The 18516-nt window shown below is 41.0% G+C and overlaps 1 protein-coding gene across 2 annotated transcripts in view; it reads left to right on the top strand.

Moving 5' to 3' along the window:
• The window catches only part of LOC148506418 (V-set domain containing T-cell activation inhibitor 1-like), a 195604-nt gene that overhangs the window by 88092 nt on the left and 88996 nt on the right, over positions 1-18516 (top strand). For both annotated transcript variants that reach the window (XM_088446793.1, XM_088446792.1), the window contains one exon: positions 5546-5658. In XM_088446793.1, the coding sequence (XP_088302919.1) occupies positions 5638-5658 (21 nt within the window). In that variant the 5' untranslated portion in view covers positions 5546-5637. The remainder of the gene's footprint in view (positions 1-5545; positions 5659-18516) is intronic.

Below are 18516 nucleotides of genomic sequence, written 5' to 3'. Positions count from 1 at the left end.
GTACAGGGTGATGTACAGACAGTACAGGGTGATATACAGACAGTACAGGGAGATCTACATTCATACAGTACAGGGTGATATACAGACAGTACAGGGTGATGTACAGAAAGTACAGTTAGATCTACATACAGACAGTACATGGATGTCTACATACAGACAGTACATGGATATCTACATACAGACAGTACAGGGAGATATACAGTCAGACAGTACAGGGAGATATACAGACAGTACATGGAGATCTACAGATAGACAGTACAGGGAGATCTACAGACAGACAGTACAGAGAGATCTACAGATAGACAGTACAGGGAGATCTACAGACAGTACAGGGAGATATACAGACAGTACAAGGAGATCTTCATACAGACAGTACAGGGAGATATACAGACAGTAAAGTACAGGGAGATATACATTCAGACAGTACAGGGTGATATACAGACAGACAGTACAGGGAGACATACAGACAGTACAGGGTGATATACAAACAGTACAGGGAGATCTACATACAGACAGTACAGGGAGATATACATTCATACAGTACAGGGTGATATACAGACAGTACAGGGTGATGTACAGAAAGTACAGTTAGATCTACATACAGACAGTACATGGATATCTACATACAGACAGTACAGAGGAGATATACAGACAGTACAGGGAGATATACAGTCAGACAGTACAGGGAGATATACAAACAGTACAGGGAGATATTCAGAGAGTATAGGGTGATATACAGACAGTTCTGGGTGATGTACAGACAGTACGGGGTGATGTACAGACAGTAGAGGAAGATGTACAGACAGTACAGGGAGATATACAGACAGTAAAGGGTGATGTAGAGACAGTACAGGGTGATGTACAGAGACAGTACAGGGAGATGTACAGACAGTACTGGGAGATGTACAGACAGTACAGGGAGTTGTACGGACAGTACAGGGAGTTGTACGGACAGTACAGGGTGATGTACAGAAAGTACAGTTAGATCTACATACAGACAGTACATGGATGTCTACATACAGACAGTACATGGATATCTACATACAGACAGTACAGTGGAGTTATACAGACAGTACAGGGAGATATACAGTCAGACAGTACAGGGTGATATACAGACAGTACAGGGTGATTTACAGACAGTACAGGAAGATCTACATACAGACAGTAGAGGGAGATATACAGACAGTACAGGGAGATATACATTCAGACAGTACAGGGTGATATACAGACAGTACAGGGAGATATACATTCAGACAGTAGAGGGAGATATACAAACAGTACAGGGAGATATTCAGACAGTACTGGGTGATGTACAGACAGTACAGGGTGATGTACAGACAGTACAAGGGGAAGTACAGACAGTACAGGGTGATATACAGACAGACAGTACAGGGGGACATACAGACAGTACAGGTAGATATACAGACACATAGTACAGGGAGACATACAGACAGACAGTACAGGGGGACATACAGACAGTACAGGTAGATATACAGACACATAGTACAGGTAGACATACAGACAGACAGTACAGGGGGACATACAGACAGTACAGGGAGATGTACTGACAGTACTGTGAGATATACAGACAGACAGTATAGGGAGATATACAGACAGTACAGGGAGATGTACAGACAGTACAGGGAGATATACAGACAGAGTGTACAGGCAGATATACAGACAGTACTGGGAGATATACAGACAGTACAGGGATACATACAGACATGACAGGCAGATATACATACAGACAGTATAGGAAGATATACAGACAGACAGTACAGGGAGATATACATACAGTACAGGGAGACATACAGACACATAGTACAGGGAGACATACAGACAGACAGTACAGGGAGATATACAGACATTACAGGGAGATATACAGACATATAGTACAGGGAGATATACAGATAGTACTGGGAGATATACAGACATTACAGGGAGATATACAGACATATAGTACAGGGAGATATACAGACGGTACAGGGATATATACATTCAGACAGTACAGGTTGAACTTGATATACAGACAGTGCAGGGTGATATACAGACAGTACAGGGTGATGTACAGACAGTACAGGGTGGTGTACAGACAGTACAGAGAGATCTACAGACAGATAGTACAGGGAGATCTACAGACAGTACAGGGAGATATACAGACAGTACAGGGTGATATACAGACAGTACAGTGTGATATACAGACAGTACAGGGAGCTCTAAATACAGACAGTGCAGGGTGATATACAGACAGTACAGGGAGTTCTAAATACAGACAGTACAGAGCAGGGGCAGAACTATGGGAGACAATGGAGGCACCTGCCGCTGGGCTCCAGCTCTAAAGAGGGCACCTCCTCCATTGTCCACAACATATTCACCCCACTTAGGGCTGTAACTATGTACCATCATGGCCCTTCATAAGGGCCTGATGGTACATAGTGGCCTGATAAGCCACCATACACTAGTGGAGAACTCCGTGTCAGACCATCAGCTGCTGTCTTAGTCTATCTATAGCCTGTCTGCATGAGAATTGCTACATTACAGTGTCAGCGGCTGTGACGGGGCGGCACCAAATTATAACTTGCCTCCGGGTGTCTGGGATGAACTTACGCCACTGGTACAGGGTGATATACAGACAGTACAGGGTGATATACAGAAAGTACAGGGTGATATACAGACAGTACAGGGAGCTCTAAATACAGACAGTACAGGGTGATATACAGACACTTCCGGGTGATATACAGACAGTACAGGGAGATATACAGACAGTACAGGGAGATGTAACATGTACTTAGTGGTATCTGGCTGCTTAGTGTGCTGCTGCTGGATTGATTTCTTCTCGTTCTCCAAGTTCTCTGTTATACACTATTGGCCTCATTCATAAAGGTTCGCTATTGCTATCCAGCTATGAAAATATGGTGCTAATGAAGGTGATTTCAATGCCGTTGCATCGGCAGCATAGAGACGCCCACTGCCTCCCACTAACACTATCTCATATCCGTAGTACCTTGCAAACCTCCACAAACATCAGTAACATTGAGTACCATCGGCCCCTCATGCAGAATTACAGCAGCCCTGACCCAATTTAGAATTTGCTAATCCTGTTGCATGCAGTCTAATTTATCCATGCCTGTGCAACAGCGTTCAAACGGACAGGCACGCCTGCTTTTTGCCAACCACGCCCCCGTCACCACCTCCAAATGCTCACTGTCTGGCAATCACTCTGCAATGGCTCTCCGTGGACTGCGTGATTGCAGTGTGGTCACAGTGGTGCCTTTGCGCACGCGCACTGTGATGCATTTGCATGTGCAGTGCACACCATGCGCCCATCAGCGTGTGCTTTAGCAGTTGCGATCCATCAGGCCCTATAGTCACACTTCTGTGACCTTATGAATCAAACACAAGTCACAACTCCAACCTGACACTTCACTCTATGGTGCAAGGCAGCAAAATATCACATAACTACTGAGTCATTGGGGTCTATTTACTAAGCCTTCAATGGAGATAAAGTGAACGGAGATAAAGTACCAACCAATCAGCTCCTAACTGCCATGTCACAGGCTGTGTTTGAAAAATGACAATTAGGAACTGGTTGGCTGGTACTTCATCTCCGTCTAGTGCTTAGTAAATAGACCCCATTGTCTCTAGCGCTGACCGGAGGAGTTAATCGATGATTCATCCACAACATCTCACCTAATGTGTCTGAATTGTGCTGAATAGATGAATACTAATAAACGGTGCTGGTCAGGTACACACACAAGTGTTATTATATGTGGACTTGACAACTATGTTTGGGAGCTGGGCCACTATTCCTCAGTACTAGGGGGTATGGTCAAGAGTGTGTGGGGGGCCTGGGCCTGCCCTCTGCAGATGCTCTACCTCCCCCCATGCCCCCTCCTCAATGCCCTTGCTGGGGACCCAACAGTATATAATCTCCCTTTGTTGTGTAGACTGTTCCTTCCTGCCACCACACAGCATATGCTATTGATGCACACATTGTATATTACCACATTGTACTGTATGTCACCGATTACACATTACTGTACTTTGTATAGTTTTTAGGTGCTGCCAGATTTTGTTCAACCATATAACCCCTTTTACACGTGTGTGTGTCTATAGAGCCGTGCTGGGCCCGGGCAATAGGGGGCGTTGCCTAATAGCGGGAGGCGTGGCCACTCCCTCTTAGGTAAAAATTAAAAAAAAAAAAAGTTTTGCACATAACCAGTGGGGGGCGCAATCAGCTTGATTGATCCCCCCGCAGATATAGGCGACTGCTGTGGCTACTTCTTAGCAGCTCCGAGCAGTCTCCCAGTGCACCCAGCACACAGCAGCGTGTGCTAGACTGCTGGGATGTAAGAGGGAGGGGGGAGTGGTGCTGGTCCCGGGTCCCCATAGGGCCCCTCCAGCAAGCCTGGGCCCGGGTAATTAGCACTCGCTCCCCCCCTCTTGGCACCCCTGGTCATACTTGCCAACTCTCCCTCATGTCTGGGAGACTCCCTGAAATAGCAGCAATCTCCCTGTCTCCCTGAAGAGTCTAATAATCTCCCTGATTGCACCTTACCCCCATTATGTAGATGTAAATACAGATATATACATTCAAATGTGATCATTAGTATAATGTCCCTGCATTGGATACTGTAATAGGCCCAATGATCCCTATTATCAGCGTGTTTTCCTCAACACATAGATCTTACTGACTGCTCTGGGGCTCATTTACATTTGGATGTAAGTCAGTATTATGACACACCTCTCAGATGTAGCAGTACATGCCTATCACATGTATGACACACCTCTCAGATGTAGCAGTACATGCCTATCACATGTATGACACACCTCTCAGATGTAGCAGTACATGCCTATCACATGTATGACACACCTCTCAGATGTAGAAGTACAAACCTATCACATGTATGACACACATCTCAGATGTAGCAGTACATGCTTATCACCTGTATGACATGCCTCTCAGATGTAGCAGTACACGCCTATCACATGTATGACACGCCTCTCAGATGTAGCAGTACATGCCTATCACATATATGACACACCTCTCAGATGTAGCAGTACATGCCTATCACATGTATGACATGCCTCTCAGATGTAGCAGTACACGCCTATCACATGTATGACACACCTCTCAGATGAAGCAGTACACACCTATCACATGTATGACACACCTCTCAGATGTAGAAGTACAAACCTATCACATGTATGACACGCCTCTCAGATGTAGCAGTACACGCCTATCACATGTATAACACACCTCTCAGATGTCGCAGTACACACCTATCACATGTATGACACACCTCTCAGATGTAGAAGTACAAACCTATCACATGTATGACACACCTCTCACATGTAGAAGTACAAACCTATCACATGTATGACACACTCCTCAGGTGTCGCAGTACACACCCACTTTAACCGCCACGCGCATAGGTGCTGCCTCCACAGTCTCCCTGACATGCTTTTCCAAAAATAGGCAAGTATGACATTAGTGCTAGTGCTGTGTACCATAGAGTTTTATGATCATTTGTGTTTTATGCAGACAGTGGACTCACATTATCCAGGACTCACGTTATCCAGGACTCACGTTATCCAGGACTCAAGTTCCCAAGCAGTCTGTGATTATCAGGCAGGATGACATCCACAAAGTCTATGGTGAGATATGTTGAATAACCTGGAACATGGGGAGTATGTATGGGGCAAATCACTAACAGGGGCCAAACTTTGTATGGGAGGAAGGATAAGAGTGACTGCAGGTGAAGGCTGGCTGGGGGTGAGGATAAGAGTGACTGCAGGTGGAGGCTGGCTGGGGGTGAGGATAAGAGTGACTGCAGGTGGAGGCTGGCTGGGGGTGAGGATAAGAGTGACTGCAGGTGGAGGCTGGCTGGGGGTGAGGATAAGAGTGACTGCAGGTGGAGGCTGGCTGGGGGTGAGGATAAGAGTGACTGCAGATGGAGGCTGGCTGGGGGTGAGGATAAGAGTGACTGCTGGTGAAGGATGGCTGGGGGTGAGGATAAGAGTGACTGCAGGTGGAGGCTGGCTGGGGGTGAGGATGGCTGAAGGTGAGGGTAAGGGTGACTGCTGGTGAAGGATGGCTGGGGGTGAGGATAAGAGTGACTGTAGGTAGAGGCTTTTTTGTGTGTGTGGTTGGTTGTGTGCATTAGTTGCAACTTAGCTGCATTATAATTGCTTGGTGACACTGCTGTAAGACCACAGTGAGTATGGAGGACAGTCACATGACAGGAGAGTAGGATCCACATACCAGTCTTGTAGCTGCCAGCAGCAGTCATGATGACGATGCAAGGCCGTCAACGTCATCTATGAAGGCCGATGTACCAGGACTTAAGTCAGGCCAAAAAATCAGGGTAAAAAAAACAACTTTTACCCTGTTTAAAGAAAAAAAATCTAAAGCTAAGTCAGCTTTACAGAGAAAAAATTGGCAATATGCCATTCACAAAACGAAGTGGCAAGGAAAGGATAAGGCCTTGGCCTTTATTATTTCTGACTGGTGGTTATAGTGATGATTTAAGCCCCTCTGCTTGTAGGAGAGGTAGCGAAATAGTGTAAATTGTTAAGACGAGTAAGACACCGGAACCAACTGTGTGCTCTGAAGTATCACAAATCCCCGAGGAGAGTCCAAGTGTGTCCGTGGTTGCCATGTGTGAGCCTGAACTTTATAATACTGTACTTGAAGAGGATCCTCCTTCCACCATTTGTGTGCCCTCTGCAAATGTGGGGATGAGCAACACAAACACAAGTCAACATGCTGATATAGAAATCGAGGATGTTTCTATGAAAAAAATCCACTTCCATTGTGTGGAATTATTTCCACCCAAATCCGGACAACCTTTGCCAAGCAATTTATAACCATTGCCAAGTAACAGTGAGTAGAGGTAAGGATGTTAACCATCTTGGAACCTCCTCCCTGTTACGTCACATGCAATGCATTCATCAAATTGGAAAGGATATTTCAAATTCTAAAACTCTGGGGACAAAAAAAATGAACAACAATCAGTCCAGTGTCACCTGGCTGCTCCCTTCTATCTGGATCCAAGCGCCTGCAATCTCCAACACCTGCATCATCATCAACATCCTCATTCGTGATCGGAAGTAGTCCTGCATCCAATTTCATAAGCATGACTGACTCCTCTCCTATCCGTGATTCCTCAGAGGAATCTTCTGCAAAGAAATCTGGTCCCCTAGATGTGAATTCAGCAGTAGGTAGGTATGGCTGGGTAGACACACAGGTCCAGTGTCTGATGTAAATCGAGGTCCCAATTAGCAGTGCTGGCAGGCTTCTGCAAAGAAATCTGGTCCACTAGATGTGAATTCAGGTAGGTATGGCTGGGTAGACACACAGGTCCGGTGTCTGATGTAAATCAAGGTCCCAATTAGCAGTGCTGGCAGGCTTCTGCAACAGATCTGGTCCCCTGGGCATAGATGAAACAGTGCACTGGTACAGCTCAATAGGCACACTGGTGAAGCATGGAATGGCACTCCTCAAGTTGAATAAGTGGGTGGATGGAAAACAACTAGTCACTGACGCGTTTTGCTGTGTCAAAGCCACAGCTTTATCAAAGGTAATGACATGGTTGTTGTATGGCCTTTTTATATGGTGTATCCAAAATGGCTGCTAATTATCAGCTGTTGTAAATCAGCAGGCTCATCACAAAATGAACACAATTATCACATAAATAATATAGTAAAATATCACAATAATGGAGACAGACTTACCCCAAACTGAGGACCTTTATAATTAGTTAGACAGATGGCTAGATCGAATCAAGCATTGATACTTGTCTCTCCTGACCTCCGAACATCTGTGTGGTGTAAACAAACAACACGTGAGGAGAGGGAGATGGTTGGCATTGGCAATAGGTCCAGTCACGTTCACATGATAGCGGGATATCATGTGCTTCAAAATGGAGGATTCAACATACACCATGGTCACGTGGTGTCGAACTACTTCACGTGAACCAACGGTTGTAAGGATAATACCTATCAACATTCAGTTGCGCTCACGTGACACCGGAACGTGTCACGTGTTATAGAGTAGGAATACAGCAAGCATCGCGATCACATGATATTAATGTTAATCATGTGAACCATATACACAGAATTAGAACTCAAAATATTTCAACTTTAGAGTCCTATAATAATACATAAGTAAATGAGAATATGAAAGAGGAGAGAGAGAGATAAAAAAACATATAGGTCGAGTAATGTATAGATACTGATAATAACTACTCCATTGTTTAACAGAGAGAACTGTATATATTACAAAGATAGCATATAATAAAAATAATAATCATATGTAAATACAAAATATCAAGTCAAATAGAGTATTTGGTATGAAGGATACATAAAATGGACTATAAAAATAAAAAATGTAATTATATATATAATTGAATAAAAAAATTATAAAGATAAAAATAAATGAATAAAAATGAAAATAAAAATGAAAATAAAATCAAAAATGAAAAAAATATGTATATATATATATATATATATATATATATATATATACAGTCAGGTCCATAAATATTGGGACATTGACAGAATTTTCAGATTTTGGCCTCTATTCACCACCACAATGGTTTTGAAATGGAACAAACAAGATGTGCTTTAACTGCAGACTTTCAGATTTAATTTGAGGGTAATTACATCCAAATCGGGTGAACGGTGTAGGAATTACAACAGTTTCAATATGTGCCTCCCACTTTTTAAGGGGCCAAAAGTAATGGGACTATCAACTCAAAAGCTATTTCATGGACAGGTGTGGGCTATTCCCTCGTTATTTCATTATCAATTAAGCAGGTAAAAGGTCTGGAGTTGATTCTAGGTGTGACATTTGCATTTGGAATCAGTAGCTGTCAACTCTCAATATGAGATCCAAAGAGCTGTCACTATCAGTGAAGCAAGCCATCATTAGGCTGAAAAATCAAAACAAACGCATCAGAGAGATAGCAAAAACATTAGGTGTGGCCAAATCAACTGTTTGGAACATTCTTAAAAAGAAAGAACGCATCGGAGAGCTCAGCAACACCAAAAGACCTGGAAGACCTCGGAAAACAACTGTGGTGGATGACAAAAGAATTATTTCCCTGATAAAGAAAAACCCCTTCACAACAGTTGGCCAAATCAAGAACACTCTCCAGGAGGTAGATCTATATGTGTCAAAGTCAACAATCAAGAGAAGACTTCACAAGAGTGAATATAGAGGGTTCACCACAAGATGCAAACCATTGGTGAGCCACAAAAACAGGAAGACCAGATTAGAGTTTGCCAAACAACATCTAAAAAAGCCATCACAGTTCTGGAACAACATCCTATGGACAGATGAGACAAAGATCAACTTGTACCAGAGTGATGGGAAGAGAAGAGTATGGAGAAGGAAAGGAACTGCTCATAATCCAAAACATACCACCTCATCATTGAAGCATGGTGGTGGTAGTGTCATGGCGTGGGCATGTATGGCTGCCAATGGAACTGGTTCCCTTGTATTTATTGATGATGTGAATTCTGAAGTGTTTCGGGCAATATTATAAGCTCATATTCAGTCAAATGCTTTGGACGGCGCTTCACAGTGCAGATGGACAATGACCCAAAGCATACTGCAAAAGCAACCAAAGAGTTTTTTAAGGCTAAAAAGTGGAATGTTATGCAATGGCCAAGTCAATCCCCTGACCTGAATCCGATTGAGCATGCATTTCACTTGATGAAGACAAAACTGAAGGGAAAATGCCCCAAGAACAAGCAGGAACTGAAGACATTTGCAGTAGAGGCCTGGCAGAGCAGTACCAGGGATGAAACCCAGCATCTGGTGATGTCTATGCATTCCAGACTTCAGGCTGTAATTGCCTGCAAAGGATTTGCAACAAAGTATTAAAAAGTGAAAGTTAGATTTAGGATTGTTTAGTTTGTCCCATTACTTTTGGCCCCTTAAAAAGTGGGAGGCACATATAGAAACCGTTGTAATTCCTACACCGTTCACCTGATTTGGATGTAATTACCCTCAAATTAAATCTGAAAGTCTGCAGTTAAATCACATCTTGTTTGTTTCATTTCAAAGTCATTGTGGTGGTGAATAGAAGCCAAAATATGAAAATTCTGTCAATGTCCCAATATTTATGGACCTGACTGTATATATATAAATATATAATATGATAAATATAAATAATATAAAAATATGTGTAGGTGATGTATACATAATCTAGTGTAGAAATATATATGAGAAAATAATAAAACTATTATAAACAGTCAAAATACATACAAATGTAGGTATTGTATGTACCATAGAGGACTTAGATGAGACCATGATATTTAGGGTAGGCATGTTTGGACAGAAATGGCAGAATATTAACAGGCAACTGAATTAAGTTCTAACATTTCATTTAGACCCTTGGGATATAAGGAATCCATCTCAAATATCCAAAATAGTTCTTGTTTACATAAATGTCTAAATGATCACCTCCACTAGAGGTGGTAGAGATCTTTTCGATGGCAATAAGTCTAAGGGAGCTTGGATCTCCTCTATGGGTCTTGTGGAAATGACTAGAGACACTATGAGATAAAAGATGATTGATTATGTTTCTTTGGTGCTCCATGAACCGAATTTTCAGACACCGAGTTGTTCTGCCCACATATTTTAAATTGCATCCACAGGTGAGTACGTATATTACATATTTGGAGTTGCAATATATATACATGCCTACCTTCCTGGGTTTCGCACCCCCGGAAGGGTAGGCACTTCTACCGTATTCACTAGGAAGTGGGCAGAATGGGGAGAATATTAGCGGGGATTCTCTATGAGAATCGCATCATTTAGCTCCGCTCCCTATTTTAATTATGCATAATAGTGGTGAATTCCTGCAATGGTGCGATCCGGGCGGCATTTCCCCCAAGTCCACCTACCTGCTTTACCTCCATGGGCTTCTCCAGGGGAGGAAGATTTAATAGTTGGCAAGAATGATTAAGTCCCCATACTGGTGTATTTGGGCAGGTCAGGAGGTATCAGTGATATCTCCTGTGTTACCTTTATAAGGCGTCCATAACTTTATTGCAATTCAAGATAATATAACAACTTACAACTAACTTATACTAAAATAAAGACACGGACACAGGGCCTGATTCAGACTCGTTCGCTATATGCGTGTGCTCGAAAGCGGCCCGATGTTCTGCATACGCGCATGCGCACACTTCACTCAGTGCGTGCGCGAACTACTCACTGCGATCGCATACCGCTCGCTCACTCGCCCTGCAAAGACAGCCCAGTGTAATGAGTGACAGGAGAGGCCGTTTGTGGGTGGTAACAGGGGCTGTTCTGTAATTACGGGGGGTTGGAGATGCAAACGCAGGCGTGCCTGAGTGTTTCAACGCCGTTTCAGAGGCGTGCATAATTAACAGGCAGCGTCATAGTACACATCACTTGGCTTTTTTTTACACTGAAATGCTCACAGGGTAAGGCAACCACAAGCACTGCATTTACATCCGATGGTGCTCGATGTACCAATGTTTTAATACACTTCCTGGAGATGACGTGTTGCTAGTGGGCATCTCTGTATACACTAATGGGTGTCTGCATACACAGAGCGATCGCTCGCACAGCCAAAGTGGGTGTGCTTATGCCTTGGCGAGCGATCGCATCCCATGACGTCAATTTGGAAAATTTGCATTCGCTCAGTGCGAGCGTATGCATCTAGTTACTGGGTCTGAGGACCTCATTCAGAGCCGCTCGTAAGCGGCAGTACACTCGTTCCGAGCGATGTTTGCACATCTGCGCATGCGTACGGTTTTTAATACGCATGCGTGAACCAGTCAGTGCGGCCGAAAATCATTTGTTCGCTATATAGCGAAGGCCTGCTATTTTGAGTGACAGGAGGAGGCGTATGTGGGTGGTAACAGGGGAAGGTGCTTGAAAACGGGGAGTGGAGATCAGAACGCAGGCGTGCTTAAAGGTCAAAGCGGTCATTTTATGGGTGTGCATAATTAATACAGCAGCGTCATTGACCACGTCACTGGGTTATTTTTATAGCCAGAACTGCTCGCAAAATTGTGGTAGCAAAAACAAACCACAAGAATAGCGAGCAGTTCATACACTGTTTGATGTACTCGATTAATCTAATAAATAGCGGACATGACGTATGATGCGAGCGGCCAGGGGGTGTTTTTATCAAATAAACGAGAGTATGTTTTGTTCGCTCATTCAGACATGGAGGCGGCAACAGACCGCAAGGAGCAAATGGTTCATTTGAATATAAAACACAATGTAGTCACCAGAGCGCACAAAAAACAAGGACATAGAGTTAGAATAGTAAATGCTGCCACTATATACTCATATACAATGTGACAAAAACTTCAACAAAAAGTGTGTAATAAGAGTCTCTGTGGACTATCTCCGTAGTCACAATAGGAGGGTTGCTTCGTTGTGTTCAGAAAACTTTTTTCATGAAGGTCTCCTTAATCCCATGTCACTCACGTGCACATAAAAGAAAGGAAAAAGAAAGGGACCTTCCTGGTGTATTACCATTTATTAACGTAAAACATATAAATGCAAGACATATAAAATCCACCGTATTTTGATAAAAATCAAGGCGTACCGGAAAGTGGGGGTGTAGACAAAGTACACCAAAAGCGCTATAGGGGTCCTTCCTGAGAAACAGGAACAGAGAGTCCCAAAACGATCTGCAGTGTCTTTGAAAAGAGCTTCACTTCCTGGATCAAACCTTGAACTGGAACACCAACGCGTTTCAACTGTAATTTCAGTCTTTTTCAAGGTGTAAAGAATGGTGGAGTGAAGTCCATATATATACCCTCCCTAGAGATCTCATTGGTTGATTCAACATTAATCAAAATGTACACAAATAATATTGGAAAATGGTAAAATCCACATACAATACATAAAAGACCTTATAAATATGTGCATAGAGAACAATAAACATAATTAAAACTTAGAGGCAATGTATAACGCTAAAACGGAACGCGGAAGTGGCTAGCTTCCGGTAAGTGATGACACGCACGCGTCACTTCCTGTCCATGTGAGGCGGGTGTGTAGTGAACCTTATTTCATCTGGTCTGGAGTGACACGCAAACGTCACTTCCGGTATCGTAAAAGGTAAATGCGCATCACAATAAAGGACTTGATTCCCGCTACTACCCCCAATAAAAGGTTCAATACTAGTAGCATATAAGTGTTATCAGGGGTGTGTGCACAAAAAGAAAAGCCATTTGTGAATAGCTAAAAGCTTCGTGTGAAAAGAGGCCCTTTCCGCCATCTTGGATCAGGGAAAATAAATACAAATTTTTTTTTTATTTTTTTTTTAGAATATAAAATCCTAAAAAATTAAAACTAGTAAATTAAAAAGGATAATGGCAATAAAAATACATTTGTCATAATGTCACATTTGTGATTTTTTAGACAGGAACAGAAGGAGAAGGAATTGGAATTAATAAGAAAACCCAGAAAACACAAAACTAAATCTTCACGGGGTTGCAGGGGGGGCAAGAAAAAAGAGAAGAAATGTCTTCCGGTCACTAATCAGGATCCTATAGAGGAAGAAACATGTATGAAAGTTTTCAATTTAAGTACTCATATACTTACTAAGGAAGAAAATTCTGTATTGGCAAAGGGGTTAAAATTTGCCCCAAATAATCAACTTGATAAATTTGGTACCTATCTTGACCTACAAAAATTTGTCAGAAAATTGTCCATTAAAAAATACTTCCTCAGTACGAATACCGAAGGGAAGAGTGAAAGAGAGTTATTCAAACCTAGATCCACTTTTAATCCCACCTTTAACCGTGGGTGTTTTGTTGACAGCTTTACGAGGGCAGTCAGTATGGATTTAGAGGGTATAAAAATGAAAAAGAAGCCTTATGAAAGGGATAATCTTACATATAAGGAAAGAAAGGCCCTCAAAGATCTAGGAAATAACCCAGAGATTGTCATAAAGCCAGCTGACAAAGGTGGGAGTATAGTGATTATGGACACCAGTAATTACAATACAGAGGTGATGAGACAGCTGAATGACACAGACACTTACAAGCTACTTAAAAACAATCCTAGTGATAGAATTGAGAAACTCTTATTAAATCTACTAGCAAGGTATAAGGATTCAGGTACTATCACAGACCATGAAATGCAATATATGGTCATCTCACCACCTACTATTCCAGTATTCTACATTCTCCCGAAGATACATAAGGATCTTTGTAATCCACCAGGACGTCCAATTGTAGCAGGGACGAACTTGATAATGGCTAATCTATCTCACTTTGTTGATCACCACCTACAACCGGAAGTACTTAAACTTAGGTCTTATATTAAAGATACTTCTGACATACTAAATAAGACCAAAGACATCATATGGGATGAAGATTTTCTGTTAGTGACTGCCGACGTCAAAAGTCTCTACACTATCATTGACCATAATAAGGGCCTAGAGGCTGTCGATTATTTTTTGAAAAGGGGAGAGTTAGCAACAGAAAAAATAAGTTTTCTTGAGGAGGGCATTGAATTCATTTTGAAGAATAATTTTTTCTGTTATTTAGGAAATTATTACATGCAAACGAGAGGAACGGCCATGGGCACTCGGTTTGCGCCCTCGTATGCCAACCTCTTCATGGGGTTCTGGGAAACAATGTTTATCTGGAATAATAATCCTTTTTTGGAGAATATAGTCTATTGGTATAGATATATAGACGACATTTGGTTCATATGGAAGGGAGATGAAATTACATTAGAATCCTTTAAAAAAACCTTGGAACCAAACACCTTTAATATTGAATTAATTTATAATTCTAGTAAGGTGGAAGTAAACTTTCTGGATCTTACTTTTTATGTGGAGAATAATATTCTCAAAACCCGTAACTATTCTAAAGCTACGGATTGCAACGCCTATATAGATTGTAAAAGTAATCACCACATGAATTGGCTTAGAAATATCCCGAAAGGTCAGGTCAGAAGGATAAGAAGAAATTGTACAGATGTGAAAGTTTTCCAAGATCAAATCGATACATATAAAAATAGATTCATCGCTAAAGGATATACTGATAAAGAAATGGATGAACATATAGAAAATATGATCAATGTAGACAGGGAAACACTACTAAAACCGATGGGTTCTCAAGAGAATACTTCAGATTCCTTTAAGTTACCCTTTATTACTTCTTTTAATGTCCAACACAAAGAATTTGAAAAAATAATTCGGAGACATTGGAACTTACTCACTCGGGATCCTGTTTTAAAATCAGTAATTCCTCCTAAACCCAAGTTTGTTTATAGGAAGGCACCTAACATTAAGAACAAAATTGTTAAAAGTGCCATCCCGCCTAAAAGAACAGGAAGGGTGAAAACCAAAGGGTTCCATCGCTGTGGAACATGCCTAGTATGTAGATCTTTTACTAAACAAACTACAAAAATTGAAAATTTTTATTCTAAAACTGGGGAATCCCACCCTATACCAGATTTTATAACTTGTACTACAAAAAATTGTATCTATTTAATAGAGTGTACATGTAGTTTGTGGTATATTGGACGGACAAGCCGCTGCCTAAAAGACAGATGGTCAGAACACCTCAGAAATATCAAAAAGGGCTTTGAAAACCACTCTTTATCTGCTCATTTTAAAGAAATGCATAACAACTCAATTGGAAATATTAAACAAATGATTGGAATTAGGCAGGTGTGTAACCATTGGAGAAAGAAAGATCAGGAAGCACGTTTGGCTCAGGTAGAAATGAAATATATATTTGATTTTAATACTCTCAAACCCAATGGTCTTAACACAGACTTTGAGCTAAAATGGTTTTTATGACAAATGTATTTTTATTGCCATTATCCTTTTTAATTTACTAGTTTAAATTTTTTAGGATTTTATATTCTAAAAAAAAAAAAAAATTTTGTATTTATTTTCCCTGATCCAAGATGGCGGAAAGGGCCTCTTTTCACACGAAGCTTTTAGCTATTCACAAATGGCTTTTCTTTTTGTGCACACACCCCTGATAACACTTATATGCTACTAGTATTGAACCTTTTATTGGGGGTAGTAGCGGGAATCAAGTCCTTTATTGTGATGCGCATTTACCTTTTACGATACCGGAAGTGACGTTTGCGTGTCACTCCAGACTGGATGAAATAAGGTTCACTACACACCCGCCTCACATGGACAGGAAGTGACGCGTGCGTGTCATCACTTACCGGAAGCTAGCCACTTCCGCGTTCCGTTTTAGCATTATACATTGCCTCTAAGTTTTAATTATGTTTATTGTTCTCTATGCACATATTTATAAGGTCTTTTATGTATTGTATGTGGATTTTACCATTTTCCAATATTATTTGTGTACATTTTGATTAATGTTGAATCAACCAATGAGATCTCTAGGGAGGGTATATATATGGACTTCACTCCACCATTCTTTACACCTTGAAAAAGACTGAAATTACAGTTGAAACGCGTTGGTGTTCCAGTTCAAGGTTTGATCCAGGAAGTGAAGCTCTTTTCAAAGACACTGCAGATCGTTTTGGGACTCTCTGTTCCTGTTTCTCAGGAAGGACCCCTATAGCGCTTTTGGTGTACTTTGTCTACACCCCCACTTTCCGGTACGCCTTGATTTTTATCAAAATACGGTGGATTTTATATGTCTTGCATTTATATGTTTTACGTTAATAAATGGTAATACACCAGGAAGGTCCCTTTCTTTTTCCTTTCTTTTATGTGCACGTGAGTGACATTGGATTAAGGAGACCTTCATGAAAAAAGTTTTCTGAACACAACGAAGCAACCCTCCTATTGTGACTACGGAGATAGTCCACAGAGACTCTTATTACACACTTTTTGTTGAAGTTTTTGTCACATTGTATATGAGTATATAGTGGCAGCATTTACTATTCTAACTCTATGTCCTTGTTTTTTGTGCGCTCTGGTGACTACATTGTGTTTTATATATCTCTTTTGGGGTAATATTAGGGATTACCTTTTGCCATCAGTAGCTGCCTACTGTGAAGCGCAGATCCATATATTTTTATTGTTTATACTTGTTTTCCCTACATACGGGTCCGCTGCATCATGCTAGGATATAGGGATCAGCGAAAGCTACTAATTAATACTATTTTTAAGACCAATGATTTTATAGATGACCATTTGGATACTACAGAAGAGGATTTAGACCTTAATATGTGCAATTTAGAGAACATTTTAATTCAAGAGAGTAAAACCTGGTGGGAGGTAGTTACACTTGAAAACTACATTTCCCATCAGATTATACCTAGGGGTTTAACGATACAGAAAAAATCTACCTCTAGGAATATGGATAATGAATTTTATGAAAGATGGAATAAAATATTAGAAGATTGTTCAGTTTCATTAATGCAATTAATTATACAACAAAGAAAAAAGGATTTATCAACTTTGGAAGAAAAAATCAATCACCTAACCACAGTACTTACACCATATAGGGAATCAGAAGATTATATTCATAGAGAAAGAGAAATGGAAAGTAGAATTGTAAGGAAAGAAAAAGAAATTATTCTCCGTAAACAGAGAAAATTTAAGAGAGATCTTAAAGAGTTAAATATGAATACAAAGATCCACACTAGAACTGACCACTCTCGTCAGAATGAAGAAAGCAAGTTAGATACTCCCAGTAAAAAGGGACAGTCTAATTCATATGATGAGGATTGTACTTGCGACATAGATGACCTAGAAGAAAGCTTCTCTGAGGAGGTACAATGAGAAGAAAGGTATCAGAGGAGAGACCGTAGAGAGAACATTAAACCAAGAAGAGTCAGTTTCAGAAAGGACGAATGGGAATATCCGTCCAGTTCCAGGACACATTATCAAGGACAAAAGAAAAATAATAGATATGAAAAACGTCTTCCTAGGTTTCAGAACTCTTATAGACGTCGTCCAAGAAGTACTTCTAGGGATTCCTTATATATCAAAGACGAGTGGCATATAAATGATGGAAGAAGATCAAGAAGTCCCCTACCCACCTACAATAGATTTCAACATATGAACAAACGTGATTTTTTAGACAGGAACAGAAGGAGAAGGAATTGGAATTAATAAGAAAACCCAGAAAACACAAAACTAAATCTTCACGGGGTTGCAGGGGGGGCAAGAAAAAAGAGAAGAAATGTCTTCCGGTCACTAATCAGGATCCTATAGAGGAAGAAACATGTATGAAAGTTTTCAATTTAAGTACTCATATACTTACTAAGGAAGAAAATTCTGTATTGGCAAAGGGGTTAAAATTTGCCCCAAATAATCAACTTGATAAATTTGGTACCTATCTTGACCTACAAAAATTTGTCAGAAAATTGTCCATTAAAAAATACTTCCTCAGTACGAATACCGAAGGGAAGAGTGAAAGAGAGTTATTCAAACCTAGATCCACTTTTAATCCCACCTTTAACCGTGGGTGTTTTGTTGACAGCTTTACGAGGGCAGTCAGTATGGATTTAGAGGGTATAAAAATTAAAAAGAAGCCTTATGAAACGGACAATCTTACATA

This window comes from Taudactylus pleione, unplaced genomic scaffold, assembly GCF_031769625.1.
Source record: "Taudactylus pleione unplaced genomic scaffold, aTauple2 ptg000405l, whole genome shotgun sequence".
NCBI classification, from domain to species: Eukaryota; Metazoa; Chordata; class Amphibia; order Anura; family Myobatrachidae; genus Taudactylus; species Taudactylus pleione.
This window is presented reverse-complemented; position numbering and strand designations above follow the sequence as displayed.